General features: G+C 36.3%; 1 protein-coding gene across 1 annotated transcript in view; it reads right to left on the reverse strand.

Annotated features, from left to right (window-relative positions):
- LOC135212239 (uncharacterized) overlaps positions 1-17,500 on the reverse strand; it is a 790,449-nt gene that overhangs the window by 211,906 nt on the left and 561,043 nt on the right. The window contains exons 4-5 of the mRNA XM_064245682.1: positions 16,987-17,070; positions 8,802-8,891 (exon numbers count right to left, since the gene is read on the reverse strand). Of these exons, the coding sequence (XP_064101752.1) occupies positions 8,802-8,891; positions 16,987-17,070 (174 nt within the window). The remainder of the gene's footprint in view (positions 1-8,801; positions 8,892-16,986; positions 17,071-17,500) is intronic.

Consider the following 17,500-nt stretch of genomic DNA (forward strand, 5'->3'; position numbering starts at 1 on the left):
TCTGGTTCATTGCTAACTTTTTAAAATTAAAAGAGAAGAACAAGATTTTAGGATCGTTTACAAAGTTAGGTGGCAGTGGTTTTTGTACTGTGGCATGCCTTTTGTGAGATTAGTGGCAGCTTAAAGAGGCTGTTTTTAGAGTCTGGTTGTGAAAAATGTGTTAGGTTTTCAGTTAATAGATGACAGGGGATAAGAATTATTGAGCCGTTGGTTGTGGTACTGAGAGAAAAAATTCAATTAGCGTCAGCATCTTTGTCTGTCGCGAGACATTGCAAGCAATGGGTTACTCAGTTGGGCCTTGTGAGTGCGCGCTTGCCAAAGTGTTTACTGTTCGAGTATCGAGTCGTCCTTACACATGCGAGTATGTGTGTATTCGCGTGTTTATTCGTGCGCGAGTCGGCAATCCTGTGTTCTTTCATTGACAACGTGATTGATAGATTAATTTTTGCCCTAGTGTTTTTTTCCTCTCTTTCTATGTGTATGAATCATTTTTGGAGTTAAAGAATCATTTCGGTTTACCATTTTTTTTTTCCCATAGGAGCAGAATGTGTTGAGTTTTTTTTTCTTGAAACATGTTTAGAGGCGATGCATATGTATGCATATGAAGGTTTTTCATGCATGCAACTCAGTTCTCGAGGTGCTTGGAGACAGCGCTTGCTCATGCATACGCACTCAGCTATTTTTGAATAGACAGCAAAAGGGAGACTATAGTCGATTCATTAAGGTAGATTCTTGCGCCTGCGAGACGTTGTTTGGCGGCCTCTGATTGGCTGGTAGCGGGAGGCAGGCTGCTCGCTCAGTGGGTCATATTTTCGTTTGTAGCTTAGAAAACTAGCAATATGTTTACATTTCTTCATTTATCTCACGTTTACAAAAGATAGGAAAGTTTTGGTCATACCAAAGGATTCGGTATTAAAATGTACAATTAAATAATCTTTTCCTGAAATCAATAAGTTAAAATACAAAGGAATTACAACGAGTAGAAGTGAAGGAGAAACATTTCATTCTTTATACCTGTTTTTATTCATCATCGGATTTTGCATAATTCATGAGATCAAGATAAAATAAAATCTTGTGCATTAAACAATAAAATCACCCTGAATACGGTGGTGCTTTCAGAATTTTAGATGCGTAATATGTAAAGAGAAAATGAAGAATATGTCTTATTTATGTTGCATTCGTGTTACTCGGTTTTGACATAGTCGAGACACATCGTTGGGTCTGGTCCTCTCAGCTAGAGCCGTTGGCGTGTTGGCAGTTGCCATTGGCGATATGAGAAGTTTCAGTTTCGAGGCATGTATTCACCGAATTATTATGTCATTACATTTTCTATAAATAAATTCATAGAATTCCTATTATGACTTTCGAACATTTTATCAAATATCATATATGTCCGTATTCTGGACATATCTGATAAAAAAAAAAGTAAATAATCAGATGGAAGCATCTGGTATCGTTGGAGGTGTAGGCTGCCGCGGGCGGGCGGGAAATTCAGTCCTGGGAATGAATTTGAAATCTACGGACCTACTTCGCACTCTTCAGCTCATCAATAGTTTTAATGAGGTTGGTTTCAACATATTGTTTCTAATTTTCTTATATGAGTATATTTTCAAACGAAAGAGATATCAGAGACTTAATTGAGTGATATGAAATAATAATCTCAGTGGAGCAATAACAGCAACGAACTAAGCAAGATTTCTTTTTCTTTTCAAGCAGATGTCTCGAGATGACAGCACCATTCGTCGCACCGTTTCCAGATTTGCAAGTCAAGCTCGCAACATTATAATGAATGTTCATCGTTACTTCAGCTCACAGTGGGGAGCAGACTTCAAGAAATGAAGTATTTGAGAAGACCGCCAAAGCTACAGGAGTGCCAACCAACACAGTGAAAAAAATCAAGCGACAGTCATCTGAGTGTGGTAACGTCCCCTTCGCTTCACCTGTATATCCCAGGAAGAGGATCCGAGTGAAGGACAAGGTGGATAGTTTTTGAAAATGAGTGTATTCGGAAGGAGATTTTGTCTTTTTACGAGAGAGGAGAGCTCCCAACGTTAGATCCGCCCTACTGGGAAAACAGTGAAGGAAGACCCGGTAAAGTTTAATGGTGGAAGAACAACGTTATGGAAAAATTGTGAGAGGGCTTGGATTCCGGTACAAAAAAGTGACGAGTGGAAGAGCAATTTTAATGGAACGTGATGATATAGTGGCAGCGAGAACTGAATACCTACGGTTAATTGAAAAGAATAGGAATTGTAGTCCAACTGAACGTAAACCTGAAGTATTCCTGGATGAAACTTGGATAAACCAAAATGAATGTGTACGTCAGTGTTGGACAAACGGGTGAAGGCGAAATAGGACCCAAACTTAAGACTGGAAAGGGGTCAAGATTTATTGTTGTGCACGCGGGGAGTGAAAGGGGTTTGTCAAAGATGCGCTATTGTTGCTTAGGTCAAAAAATGGTGCCAAAGGGGACTACCATGATTCCATGGACCATGAAAGGTTTTTAAAGTGGTTAAGGAACAACTATTGCCTAATATAGAGATAGATCTCTAATCATAATGGACAATGCTCCCTACCATAGCAAAATAGAAAATAAAGTGCAACAACCAGCAACAGAAAAAGTGAGTTCATAGAGTGGCTTTCGTTCTAATAACGTCACCCACGACCCATCAGCAACAAAGCCAAGAAAATTGCTGCAGATTGCCAAGTGTCCACAAAGAAAAACAGAGGTATGTGATAGATGAGATAGCCCGTGCAAATGGTCATGATGTGCTCAGACTGCCACCATATATTGTCAGTTTCACCCCATAGAACTTATATGGGCTCAAATAAAGGGGGATATCAGAAAAAAATAACTCTAATGCAAATCAATCTTTGAAAATGCTTTGAGCAGCTTACGAGACTGGCGATAGACAAAGTTACAACAGAAGACTGGAAGAAATTGTTTTCACCACGTTAAGAAATTAGAAGATGATTATAGGAGGAAAGATGTTGCTAGAGAGCATATGTTTGAAAGTTTTGTTATTGACATTGGAGATGACGAAACTGACAGTGATGATATTGATATTAGGGAGGATGACACTGACAGTTATGATATATATCAATGATTTTCCATTATTTTTTTTTAAAGTTGAAGACCTAACGGTGTTTTTCTATAGTTTTCCATTTTTAGATAGGCAATTCATAACTACAGTATTATCTATGATGTTTCCTTTTTTTTTAATATTTAATGGTCATAACAATGTACATATCTGTTCATAAATTCTTTTTATTTTGGTTTTAATAGAAAAGGGGATATCAATGTATCGTTATAATTTCCCATTTCCCTTCTTTTTGTTCCAATAGGTAATGACATGACTATGTATATATGTATGATTTTCCTTATTTATTTTTTTAAATAATGATGACGTAAGAAAATTTTTTGTAAAATTTTAATTTCTTTTTGTTCATATCGATAGCCTAATGACATACCAATGTATGACTTTTCTTTTGTTTATGACATAATATATCTGCATGAATTTTCCATTTTTATTTGTAAAAAAGGATGATGATATAAACAGTCTTTCTGATAGTCTCATTATCCTACATGTACTATATATATATATATATATATATATATATATATATATATATATTTTTTATATATATATATATATATATATATATATATATCAATTATGCAGGGCTGTGGGAACGGTTACGGGAGCTATTCTAACTCAGGTATGAATTAAGTGATTCAAGTATAATCAACTACCTCAGGAGAAAACTAAGCAAATTTTTCCTAAACATTGTTGCAGACATGTTGTCAAGTGTAACCATGTATATAAAGGAGATAAACATTCTGGTGTAAGAGTAACTCAAGCAATTCTGAAAAAGACAGTATATTATATTCGGTTACATCGTCAACAAATTTATGGTAAGAAAAAATAACATTTGTACTTTTGTTTATTGAGTGAACATATGAAAACCATAAGCTTTTGATTTTATTGGCCAGAGAAACAAGTTCTGTTATTTATCAGTGAGCCTCATAAAGCATGTACATTTCTCACTTAGACTAAATTGAAACCAACACCCAGATGCATCCATCTGATTATTTACTTTCCTTTATCAGATGTGTCCAGAAATACGGACATATATAATATTTTAGTAAAAATGTTCGAAAGTCATAATGGGAATTCTATGCTTTATTTATAGAAAATGTAATGACATAATAATTCGGTAAATACAGTCTCGAAACTGCAAACTTCTCATATCGCCAATTGGCAACTGACAAACACCACCAACACTCTAGCTGAGAGGACCAGCCCTCGATATCTTGCGTCCCTCGGCACTACTGTCAAACCGAGTCAAGCACGGATGCAACATAAGACATATTCTTCATTTTCTCTTTACATATTACACGCATTTAAAATCTGAAAGCACCACCGTATTCAGGGTGATTTTATTGTTTGAAAACACAAGATTTCATTTTATCTTGATCTCGTGAATTATGCAAAATCCGATGATGAATAAAAACAGGTATAAAGAATGAAAAGTTTCTCCCTTCACTCTACTCGTAATTCCTTTGTATTTTTTTAACTTATTGATTTCAGGGAAAGATTCATTAATTGTACATTTAATACTGAATCCTTTGGTATGACCAAAACTTTCCTATCTTTTGTAAAACGTGAGATAAATGAAGAAATGTAAACATATTGCTAGTTTTCTAAGCTACAAACGAAAATATGACCCACTGAGCGAGCAGTCTGCCTCCCGCTACCAGCCAATCAGAGGCCGCCAAACAAACGTCTCGTAGGCGCAAGAATCTACCTTAAATGAATCGACTATAGTGTCTTCCACGTTAGAGTGATTTATTCCTTTTTTTTCTTTGTGCTGGGGTTGTGGGGGTCAGTTTGGCCTTGAAAGGAAAGATCATTGCCATGCCATATCAGCTGATAGCCACTGAGGGATGATATGCCCATAGGGTTTCTTTTAGAATGATTTTTGTTCTTTCTTTTGAGTAAAGAGAAAATGCATATGAATGTGGTGCAAGTTTTCCTTGCGCTTTGGAGAATGCCTTTATGCAATGATAGAGGGCATGATTATAACTGGGGATACAAAGATTATTTTATAATGGGGATGTGTTTGGGATATGGAGACCGAGTTATGGGGGAATGGCAATATTAAGGCCCTTACTGGTGATACTGGAGATATTTTACGGAGATATTTACGGAGATATTTAATGGAGAATTATTTACGGGGAGATATTTGAGTGGAATTATTACGGAGAATTATTACTGGAGATATTTATGGGGGTTCTGTTGGAGTTCATGGTGATAATAATTTTGGGGAATGTGACAATGATTTATGGGTGGTGATAACAATTTGGTGAATTTGGTGAGTTTGGTGATAATGGTGAGATTGGTGAATTTTGGTGAATTTGGTGATATTGGTGATACGGGCGAGTACTGATATTGGTGTTATTTCTGATACTAACATGGGTGTTTGTAATGATATTAAGGGTGATGATGTTTGTGAATATGGGGAAGTCTTTGTTTAGACACTTTGGATTTGGAGTTTTGTTGTTAATGATTTATGGCACACTGATGATTTTTTTTTTTTCTAGAATTTCCTGGGCATTTTATTTGCAAAATTTTTGCCCTTCTCAGCAGTTATGCTAAACAGAGTTTATAGTTTTTTACTGTAACATTCAGTTATTTTACTGGAGAATTGGAGATATAATATTTTGGCCATGTGATATTTTATTTTTTTTGGAGATAGTCCATAGTTTAGGCCTATGGTGGTAAGAGCTATGTTTTGTTCAATTATTTTTGCAGTAATTTTTGTGCAAATGGAAACCCTTGTGAGAAAGACATGTGACAATGTTTTGAGTGTATCAGCTAGATGCTTTGAGTGCATTTTTCGGGGACAGAGTTTAATTTTTTACCCTGCTTGGAGGTGTAATAATATTTTTTGGAGACTTGTTTTTATTCCATATGTGGTTATTGGTGAAATAGAAGGGAATATGGTGATGGGTGGATGCTAGTGAAATGGAGGGGAATATTTTATCGAGGGGTATTGGGGTTCTTTCGGAGTTGTGACCAATGGAGGCGAGTGGCATTACTGCGTTGCAGTTTTATGAGTCCCTATGGAGATGTATTTTATATTTTATGTTTACTGTGGTTTATCCCGAATAGGTGATAATTTGTTTTATATACTTGGAACTGCATCATGGGGGAGTTATGTCTTTGAAGACAATTTTTGGGCACCTTGATGATCTCCTGGAGATAATTTTGTGAAATGTGATTTTATGGTGTCAGTATAGAATTTTTGGGGCTTTTTGGAGAATACTGGTTTCTGATGTTGCAAATCTGACTAGACAAATCTATACTGCAGTTCGAGCACCTGATGTGTTCACAGGTGCATTTTTGCTGATTATGCCATGATGAGTCTGGTTGCTGACTTTCTTCCTTTGGAGTTGATTACTCGGAGATTTGCACTATTCTGGAAATGTTGACTATGGCATTCCACAGAGATGTACCTATGTAAGGGGGTTGTTTTCCGTTCGTTTCTAGCCGATGAGATATGTTGCGATAGCAAATTCCGTAACGATACATGTTGCATTTATGAGGGAAAAGTTGGATTATGTATATTATATATATTATGTGCACTCTGTAATGGGAAAGTTCACTTATTGTTGTAGTTATTATTTTTTTTTCTTTTTTTTCTTTTCCTACGAGATTTGTCGTAATTGGGGTTAAGCTTTAAATAGCATTTCCATTTTAGACAGGAGATATAATTTGTCAGGGTATGTGAATTAGATGGAAGGGTGTTTAGCATTAATATTCCATGGAGATTAATTATATAAACAGTAAAAGGGGTTTTGCTGTTAGACAGTAAAGGGTTTTCACTGATTTTGTGGGTTACTGAAATATCAGAGCCTGAGAGAACATTTTTGGTGATAATTTGGGGCTGTGTTTGATAAGTTTTTTTTCGGGCTTATTATTATTTTTTTTTTATAATTATGAGTAATGTGAGTTTAAATGTGATGACAGTAGTCCATAGAGTTGGTGTGTGCTAACTTGTATGGGGTTGGCGACCTTTTTTTTTTTATATTATTGGAAAATTAGATTGGTAAATTTAATATTTTCTTTACGGGGTTATAATAGTGATTTGTGATTTAGCGATCTTATGAAGTTCCTTCACGAGTTGTAGTAAGAAATTAGTTCAGTGGTCATATTAGTGGTTATATTAATGGGGTTAGTTGGAAAACGTTCAGTTGGTATTTCTTAGAATTTTTTGAGGTCATTATTTGACAGATGTATGTCTAGGGTTAATTTTTCTTTGATTGACCGATTACACGACTGACATACTGAAACACCATAAACATCGTTCCCCTACGCCCAGCAAGACGTCCATCAACTACTGCATCTACGGGGTTTTACAGCGCTTTTGGACTACAGAAATCGTCAGTTGTCTTCCACGGGGAGACGTTTTGCCTTTTTACAGCGTGTTTCACGTGTCTGTGCAGCTGCCAGACCAATCACATACTCGGGAGAATCGAAAGTTCAAGATGAGCAGAATTTTTTACAACCAATTGTTATTATAGCCCATATGCAGGCTGTTGAAAATAATGTGTGATAGACATTGTACTGCCAAAGACGTGCAGTTATTTTTATTATGGTGTTTAATGAGCCAGCCAATGTTTTTTTATCTGTATAAGCTGTTTTATGTGAGCTATGGCTAGGCAGGTGCTAGCAATTCTAGGTGGCCGAGCATCTGTTATACAAAAGAGGGCTATAATTAATAATATGTTTAATATACCGTTGTAAGGTGATGTACTGTGACTTTCTTAGAATGTGGAGTCATCATTTAACTTCCCTTAGAGACAGTGCTAGAGTGACAAGCCTTGGAATGCTAATGCATCCTTCTTCAGGTGTGTGATATCAAAGTGGTTGCGTGTGTGCAGATCAGCGATATGTCCTGTTGCTACGGGCGATCGCCAAGATTACTTATGAATCTAGTTCTAGGCAGTTCTTGGGTGTGGACAATGTGTGTGAGTTCGTACGTGCGTGCGAGCTTTTCCCTACATATGTACAAGAGAGGCTAAAGCCAAGATGGCTTTTTCGAACAGTATCTTTGTTATAAAGTGATTGTGATTACTGTATTGAATGGGTAAGCATATTTATTTTGGCCAAGATGTGGCTGGATTGTATTTGAATATTTATTTCAAAGATGTTCTATTTCATATGATCTTTGATTTTAATCTTGTGCTTATCGAGGTGTTCTCCTGTCTTCTAACAGGCGGTTCTGGAGAAAGGGAATTGGGGATTGTCTGGAGAAAGGGGAACTGACTTAATTAATATGTCATGGTGTTACCGTAGAGACTGTTGTGACTTTTCCAGTTTCATGACTAAACTGATGTTGGTTATTTTGGGGAATATGGAATTGGCTATTTGAGTTCAATCATTCATTTAATCTTTTTGTTAAGAACCTGGGTTTATTTAGCTAATGCTTTGTTCTTAAATAAACGTTATTTTTTTATAAGCTCACATGTCTATTTGATGGCCTTAGATAATGGAGGGGGATGTGTGTTGCGGGGAGAGAGGAGAGAAGAGAGAGAGAGAGAGAGAGAGAGAGAGAGAGAGAGAGAGAGAGAGAGAGAGAGGAGGGGGGGGGGGGGGGGGGGGGGGGGGGGGGGGGGGGGGTGTGCTTGCCAGTAAATAGAAGACCGAGATTTTAGGATCTTGTTTATTATATATATATATTATTATATATATATATATATATATATATATATATCATAAACATAACTATCTTACCTTCAGGTTCTCTGTAACTCCTCTTGAATCTTGGTTTCCAGAACCATTTAGGGGAACCAACTAGTGCACGCACCTGAGGACTGGGCGCATCTGTTCCCGAAAGCACACACATGCAAGGAAAACAAACAAATAAGCATGCATAAAAAGCATATATTAGGGCGTCTTAACATGCTTGCCCAAACACACACACATAAAGTCATACACATTTCAGAATATTTTAAAAAAGTGCATTTAGAAATAATATTTTATTAACACCAAACGCGCACTGAAAAATATTTCTATTATATGCAATTCTACAAACCACAAGATTAATTTATAAAATGTTCATTTAAAAATAACATTTTAATTATGCAAAATGAATTCTACAAACCATAAAATTAGTTTTTAAAATGCATTTCAAAACATTTCAACTATACAAAATGAATTCTACAAACCTTAAGATTAATTTTCAAAATCATTTAAAAATATTTCAATTATACAAAATGAATTCTACAAACCATAAGATTCATTTTGAAAATAATCTAAAAATATTTCAATTATACAAAATGACTTCTACAAACCATAAGATTCATTTTGAAAATAATCTAAATATAATTTCTATTATACAAAATGAATTCTACAAACCATAAGATTCATTTTTAAAACGTGCATTTGGAAACAATATTTCAGTTCTGCAAAGTGAATCTCACAAACCAAAGATAAAAAAAAAAGTTAAGTTGCTGCCAAGGTGGTTTAAATCTGCATGCAAAAAAAGAAGAAGAAAAAATGTGAAACAATGAAGTTGAAAGAAAAGTTTTAAAAATCTAACATCATACTAATTTGAAAAGGCTTAGATAATCTTAGCAAATTCATTCTCTGAGCGACCAGCTTCTTAAAAATCATCAAAGAAACCGCTACCTTAGGAGGCAGATTTAGTTCAGTACAAATACTACAGATTCTACTACTTTCGAAAATCAAATGGTAATCTATTATTATCTACTGAAATGCTCTTAAAGGGCAATGTTCTAATGCATGGCTGCATATTCTAAGGATACTTCTATGTACTACATAAAAAAACTTTGATTTTTTATTTACATGAGAAAATATCTGACACTTATACTCACGCTGAGACTTCCACAACAAATTGCAATCTCCATAAAGACTTCTTATTCTGTCCTCCATCAAAACCAGATACAAACTTTTAGAATATTTGATATTTCTTGATCTTCAGTTCTATGCATAAATGTGACTGAACCATGTGCGTTTGGAAGCAATTATCATGATCAAATATTTAATTTCCTTTTCATAAAATGAAATAATATAGGTATGTCTACAACTAAAAAATAGCAGGGCAGCAATTTTTAAATAAAAATTTTTTAAAACATACCCATCAGCCAATTTACTTATGGTATTAATGGACTTTTACACATGTTTACAGGCTAATGTGGCATCACAGCTAGTAAAGAAAACGGATAAGCTACCTTGAGAAATGGTATTTGTAGTAACAATAGAACATTCAATAAGCACAGGAAAGGAATTTGATCTCAGAAAGGTTTTGTTACCCTGCCCGCAGGAAAGGCAAGTCTTACCTGCTTCTTACTGCCCAGAGATAAAACCTCTCTTACTTCTCATTTTTCTTTGTAGAGATGATAGAGATTCCGAGATGCTGAACTGGACTTTACTGTTTATGTTATTCTCACAAAAAACTCAGTTGAACTGAATTTCATTGAGAGATGGTTGAACTGAATATAGAATTTAGGCCAAAGGCCAAGAACTGGGACTTTGAGGTCATACAGGCCGAATTGAATATAGAAGTTAGACCAGAGGCCAAGCACTGTGACTTACAAGGTCATTCATAGCCGAAACGAAAATTGACAGTAAATCAATTGTTAGAGGGTGGAAAGTAAGATGGAGGAAAGAGAATATGAAAGGAGGTACAGTAAAAGGAATGAAATGGGTTGCAACTAGGGACCGAAGGCACGCTGCAAAGAACCTTCTTCAGTAAATGCCTACCGTGCACCGCATGAAGTGAACTGATGGCACTAACCCCCTACGGAAGCTGGGATATGGCGTTCTTGCTCCTCCCATATCAAGATTTTTAGCAAAAAGCTTAACATTTTCGGGGGAGGATTCAGAAGCACGAGAGCAAGAGATGGGAGCTCTAGATCAAGGATCCTTAACAAGGGGTATCCATACCCTCCCTCTGGGGGTATGAGAACCACGTGTTGGGGGTATGGGACTTGATCTCTGGAAATTTGCGTATATTTGATTTTAACGTGTGAATGTATACTTGGATACATTTTGTAAATAAATAACAATATAAAACTATAAATGCTTTTGATTTTCTTTATGTTCTATTCCTAGCCACTCATACTTTAAGTACGTATTAAACTAAGTGCATCATCAAGTTATATTCGTTCCTTTTACTTCACCTCCTTCCATATTCTCTTTCTTCATCTTACTTTCCTCAACCCTCTCCCAACACTTGATTCATAGTGCAACTGCGATTTCTTCCTCCTGTTACGCCTTTCAAACCTTTTACTGTCAATTTCTATTTCATCGCTGAATGACCTCACAGGTCCCTTTGCTTGGCATCTCGTCTAAATTCTATATTCATTAAGTTATACCGTCAACTAACAGGGCTGAAGTGGACTTCAGCAAAAGGAGTAAGGAACCCGAGCAATTCTCTTGGGGTTTTGAGTCATCAAAAGGTTGAGAACCTCTGCTCTAGATCAAAGGTTCTTCCTCCACTCCTTTCTACAGAAAAAAGAGTTTGAAGCAACTTCTAGCTTTTTCAAGGATCTGGTTACACAGGCAACTAACGTGGTCCTTATAATGGTGATGATAGCCTTAGTTGCCATTTTTCTCGCTCTGAACCACCGGTAACTTAAGATCATTATTATTATCAGTTGTTACAAGATTGGCAACCAATATTCAACGTCATGTGAAACTCTTCAGGTCATGTGACCCTTATGAAACATACCTACTACTGTCTTACTTGATTTTACTTCAGTGGTATATAAAACCTAGCGTTCCCTTATTCCCAAGAAAAGAATTTTAACAATGTTTATGATTAGTGAGGTTCCCTTTCAAAAGCGCTTCAGAAGCTGTGGCGGCATCTTTCAATAACAAATGCTTATGAAAATCTATAAATCGTATCCTTCTCACTCTTTTCTTATATAGAAAAATTAATCAATGCATTTAACAGTATAATACCAACGACTGCATATATTCTTTCAACTGAATAGAAGGATATTCACTAACAGAAGACAGAAACTAGTCATGCGTTTAACTGTATAAAAGCAACAACAATATATATTTTTTCTTAAGCGAATAGAAGAATATTCACAAACAGAAAATAGAAACTAGTCATACGATTAACTGTTTAACAGTAACTACGTATTTTTTAAGCAAATAGAAGGACATTCACCAACAGAAAATAGGAACTAGCCTCAACTGTCCTAGGAGAAACATTGTTCATGGGTTCCTTACATTGAAATCTTAGACAACATGGGATAATGGTAATACTTCATACCATCATAGAATGTAATGGAATGGAATGGAATATACAGTATAGGACAAAGGCCAAACACTGGGACCTATAAGGTCATTCGGCGCTGGAAAGGGAAACTGAGAGTAGGTAGGTCTGAAAGTTGTACAAAGAGGAAAACCTCAAAGCAGTTGCAATTTGAAATCATTGCTAGCAGAGGGAGGATAGCAAGATGGAAGAAAAAGAATATGAATGGAGGTACAGTAAAAGTAACGAAAGAGCTTGTATCTAGGGGCCTAAGGAAGAGACATTGCAAATACCTTTAGTAATGCCTACAGTGTACCCCGTGAGGCGCAATGACGGCCGCATAACGAGCGATCAGCCTGAGTAGTACAAATGTTGCAACGTTCTCACCCGGGCGACAAAAACAGATCCCTGACTTTAGTAATAATAATATAATTGACTTACTATAGCTCGGGTTTTCTTGAAACTTCCACATTCTTTTCCAGACGCCCAGCTTCCGAAAAAAAGAAAAAAAAATCCTACAGGACTCCAGGCGAGGAGGCTGGAATCCTAATCGCAAGCCCCAGAAGGATATCGATTCCCAGGACACCAAAACACAGGGACACTGAACCAGGAAGTGCCTCTGAGCCAACTGGACTACACGACATCCAAGAATTGGCTCGTCATCACCAGCTATGAAGTACTCGCGTGTAAGGAAAGTGCGCCTCATTCATAAACGGGATAGAACCGTCTCCCATAGCCTGGGTTTATTGAGAAGATATGTCGACTTCAGGGCAATGGCCAAGCGCTGGGACCTCAAATGAGGTCATTCAACGCAAACTGAAATTGGAAGTAGGAAGGTTTGATAAGTGAAACAGGAGGAAAACTTCAAATCAATTGCATTGTTGATTTGAGTTGAATATAGAATTTAGGCCAAAGGCCAAGCACTGGGACCTATGAGGTCATTCAGAGCTGAAATGAAATTGACAATAAAAGGCTTGAAAGGTGCAACAGGAGGAAAACCTCGCAGTTGCACTATGAATTAACTGTTAGGAGAGGGTGGAAAGTAATATGGAAGAAAGATAATATGAAAGGAGGTACATTAAAAGGAACGCAAAGTGGTTGCAGCTAAAGGCCGAAGGCACGCTGCAAAGAACCTTAAGTAATGCCTACAGTGCGCTGCATGAGGTGCACTGACGGCAATACCCCACACTTACGGGGGCCTGGGTATTTGACCAAGTTCCTAAGTTTGCAAGTTGCGTCACCACCTTCCAGCGCTGCCGCTTTTCGTCACAAACTGACCTGGTGATGCCAAGGTAAAAATCATTTCACAAAAGGGGTAACGTCTGCTAATAAGTATTATAACTTGGCCTTTGTTCTCCTAAATTGTCTGCACGCAACATATATGTCGGCAAAAAATATACATTTGAAAATTATCCCAATGAAGGGTAAGCATCATTTCACAAAAGGGATAATGTCTCATTTGGAGAAGTAATAAAACTCGGCCTTTGTTTTGCTACTTGTGCGCACGCGCATATGTTAAGCAACATAAAAATAAATCTCATTAACATTCCCCTAATTTTGAAATGTAGAAAAAGTATATCTTAGTTTTACCAGACCACTGAGCTGATTAACAGCTCTCCTAAGGCTGGCCCGAAGGATTAGATATTTTTACGTAACTAGGAACCAATTGGATACCTAGCAACAGGACCTACAGCTTATTGTGGGATCCAAACCACATTACATCGAGAAATAAATTTCTATCACCAGAAATAAATTTCTCTGGTTCCGCGTTGGCCGACGAGCAGAGAATCGAACTCAGGACCACCGGATTGGTAGCCGAGCGCGAAATCGACTCGGCCAACGAGGAGCTTTTTGAAATGTAGAACACTCCATAAATTGCCAAAGCTAAATTGATCCTTTGTGCTTATATACTTCGACCCAACAAAATCTTATTCATATTCCTCTATATTCTAGTTCCTCTTTGGACGAGTGGTTTACGAGCTCACCTACGGATTCGGTAGTCGGGAGTTCGACTCCCTGCTCTGCCAACGCGGAATCAGAGGAATCTATTTCTGTTAATTACAAATTCATTTCTCGATGTAATGTGGTTCGGATCCCACAATAAGCTGTCGGTCCCGCTGCTATGTAACCAATTAGTTCCTAGTTACGTAAAAATATCTAATCCTTCGGGCCAGCAGCCCTAGGAGAGCTGTTCATTAGCTCAGTGGTCTGTTTGTTTGTATGGTGCTTTTACGTTGCATGAAACCAGTGGTTATTCAGCAACGGAACCAACGGCTTTACGTGACTTCCGAACCACGTCGAGAGTGAACTTCTATCACCAGAAATACACATCTCTCACTCCTCAATGGAATGGCCGAGAATCGAACCCGCGACCACAGAGGTGGGACGCTAATACCATACCAACCACGTCGCTGAGGTCTGGTTAAACAAAGATGCACCTTTCCTCTATATTCTAAAATGCAGAACAGTACAAACACTGTCAAAACTAATGGGTTCTTCTTGTTTATACACTTCCACTACAAGTACAAGACTGTGCACCGTAAATATAGGTAAAATTACCTTTTGTACAGTGCGTATTTTCACATCATTTGCTAAAATTCCACATAATTCTGCAGAAATAACAGACATTGCAGGGAATAGGTCCCTCTGAAATTAAACTTCCTACTATACACATGATATCCAGTGCCACAACTGGATTTAGTCATATGTAAAGATAAATGTTCTATCTTTATGCTCTTCAGCATTTTCCATAAAGATAACACGAACTTCCTCTTCAATCAAATTATTTCCATCACCACTCAGCACAGCCAGTGAATCTAAAATTATCTCTTTTATTTTATTTTATTTAAAAGGAAATTTGATATAACATAATAGGAGATAACAATATACAAGATATTGGGATTATAATATTACACTATGGCACAGTTCTACACGAGTGCAATCATGGAAGCATTTCATACGCATGCAAGTGTTACGGATAGAATACAAAATTTAGGCCAAATGTCAAACGCTGAGACCTATGAGGTCATTCAGCACTGAAACGGAAACTGACATTGAAAAGGTCTGATATGCAAGGCGTGACAGGAGGAAAACCTCAAAGCTGTTGCACTACGAATCCATAGTTAGGAGAGGGTGAGTGAAAGATGGAAGAAAGAGAATATGAACGGAGGTACAGTCAAAGGAATGAAAGTAATGTCTACAGTGCACAGCATGAGGTGCACTGACGGCACTAACCCCCTACGGGAACAAGTGTTAAGGAAAACCTGGAGCAGAGCTTCAACATTTTATGAAAATGACAATATTCTTCTAACAAACTGAATAATCTAAATAAATAAAAAGAACTTCAAGAATTATATAAAGGTATTAGCTCTAGCGTTATGGAGTTTAATCTTTAAAGAGGAACATCTAATCCTACTACAATCTTGAAGTTTAGCAAGGCAACAAACAGGCGGATTTAAGACCATAAAAAGAGAATACGGAAAATCAAAAAAGTTCTGGATTCTGAAAAATCTCTTTGCTTTTCACATCTACAGAAAATGAAACCTGTCCCAAGTCTTAAACAATATATGTACTTTTCAAATCTACAAAAAAAAAATTTACCTGCTCTTTGTCTTAAGATATCTATTTACTTTTCAAATCTACAAAAAAAGAAACTTGTTTTAAGTCTTTAAAAAAATCTATGTACTTTTCAAATCTACAAAAAAAGAAACTTGTTCTAAGTCTTTAAAAAAATCTATGTACTTTTCAAATCTACAAAAAAAAGAAACTTGTTCTAAGTCTTCAAAAAAAATCTATGTACTTTTCAAATCTACAAAAAAGAAACATGTTCTAAGTCTTTAAAAACAGTCTATGTACTTTTCAAATCTGCCAAAAATAAAACCTGCTCTAAGTCTAAAACAATATCTATGTACTTTTCAAATCTACAAAAAACCTGTTGTAAGTCTTAAAAAACTATGTACTTTTCAAATCTACAAAAAAAAACCTGTTCTAAGTCTTACACAATCTATGTACATTTCAAATCTACAAAAAAAGAAACCTGTCCCAAGTCTTAAACAATCTATGTACTTTTCAAATCTGCAAGAAAAATAAAACCTGTTCTAACTCTTAAGAATTCTATGTACTTTTCAAATCCATAAAAAAGAAACCTGTTCTATGTATTAGAAAAATCTATGTACTTTTCAAATCTACAAAAGATGAAACATGTCCCAAGTCTTAAACGATCTATGTACTTTTCAAATCTACAAAAAAAAGAAACTGGTTCTATGTCTTAAGAAATCTATGTACTTTTCAAATCTACAAAAAAAACCTGTTCTAAGTCTTAAAAAAATCTATGTAGCTACTTTTCAAATCTACAAAAAATGAAACCTTTTCTAAGTCTTACAAAATCTATGTACTTTCACATCTAAAAATAAATAAATATATAAATAAATACATAACCCTGTTCTAATTCTTTAAAAATCTATGTACTTTTCAAATCTACAAAAAAAATGAAACATGTTCTACGTCTGAATCTATTTACCTTTCAAATCTACAGAAAATGAAACCTGTTCTAAGTGTGAAAAATAAAGTCTATTTATTCTTCAAGTCTACTTGACACAGGAATTGTGATCTTCTAATGGCAGTGTTCACCTCTTGTGACTCCGAGTAAGCGAATTCTAAGGACGAATTTCACATTGGGGCACAACTTACCTTCCCTGCTGGGTCTCTTGACTCTGGGTCGTGGCAATCTTTTAGGTGACCCCACCAGGGCACGCACGTTGGGTGTCAGGCCATCTGGAGTCAGGAGGTCAAGTAAAGGTCAATAAACTCACAATGGACGTTTGATCAAAGAAACACAAACACTACCAACTTCTACCGAATTCATCACATGGCCAAAATATGATCATAGTAATGACTATGTGTAATAGAAATTTACAATTATATAGTAAACTGTATTATGTAAAAGGCAAAAGCAAAGGCTTTCGATTTAGGTAAAATTATTAGAAATAATTGTTCTGTCCTTGTTTAACATGCACTTTTTTTATTGTTTACATTTTCATTCTAATAAATAAATCATAAATATCCTATCCTAAAATTCCTGTATATTTAAACCCAACGCGAAATGCCACCGCCCCCACCCCCCCCCCCCCAACCCCCCCCCCCCCCCCAACAAGAACAACAACAAAAAAACAACAAAGTAGTTTGTAGGATATTTAGGTGTTCG

This window comes from Macrobrachium nipponense, chromosome 40 (genome assembly GCF_015104395.2).
Source record: "Macrobrachium nipponense isolate FS-2020 chromosome 40, ASM1510439v2, whole genome shotgun sequence".
Classification (NCBI taxonomy): Eukaryota; Metazoa; Arthropoda; class Malacostraca; order Decapoda; family Palaemonidae; genus Macrobrachium; species Macrobrachium nipponense.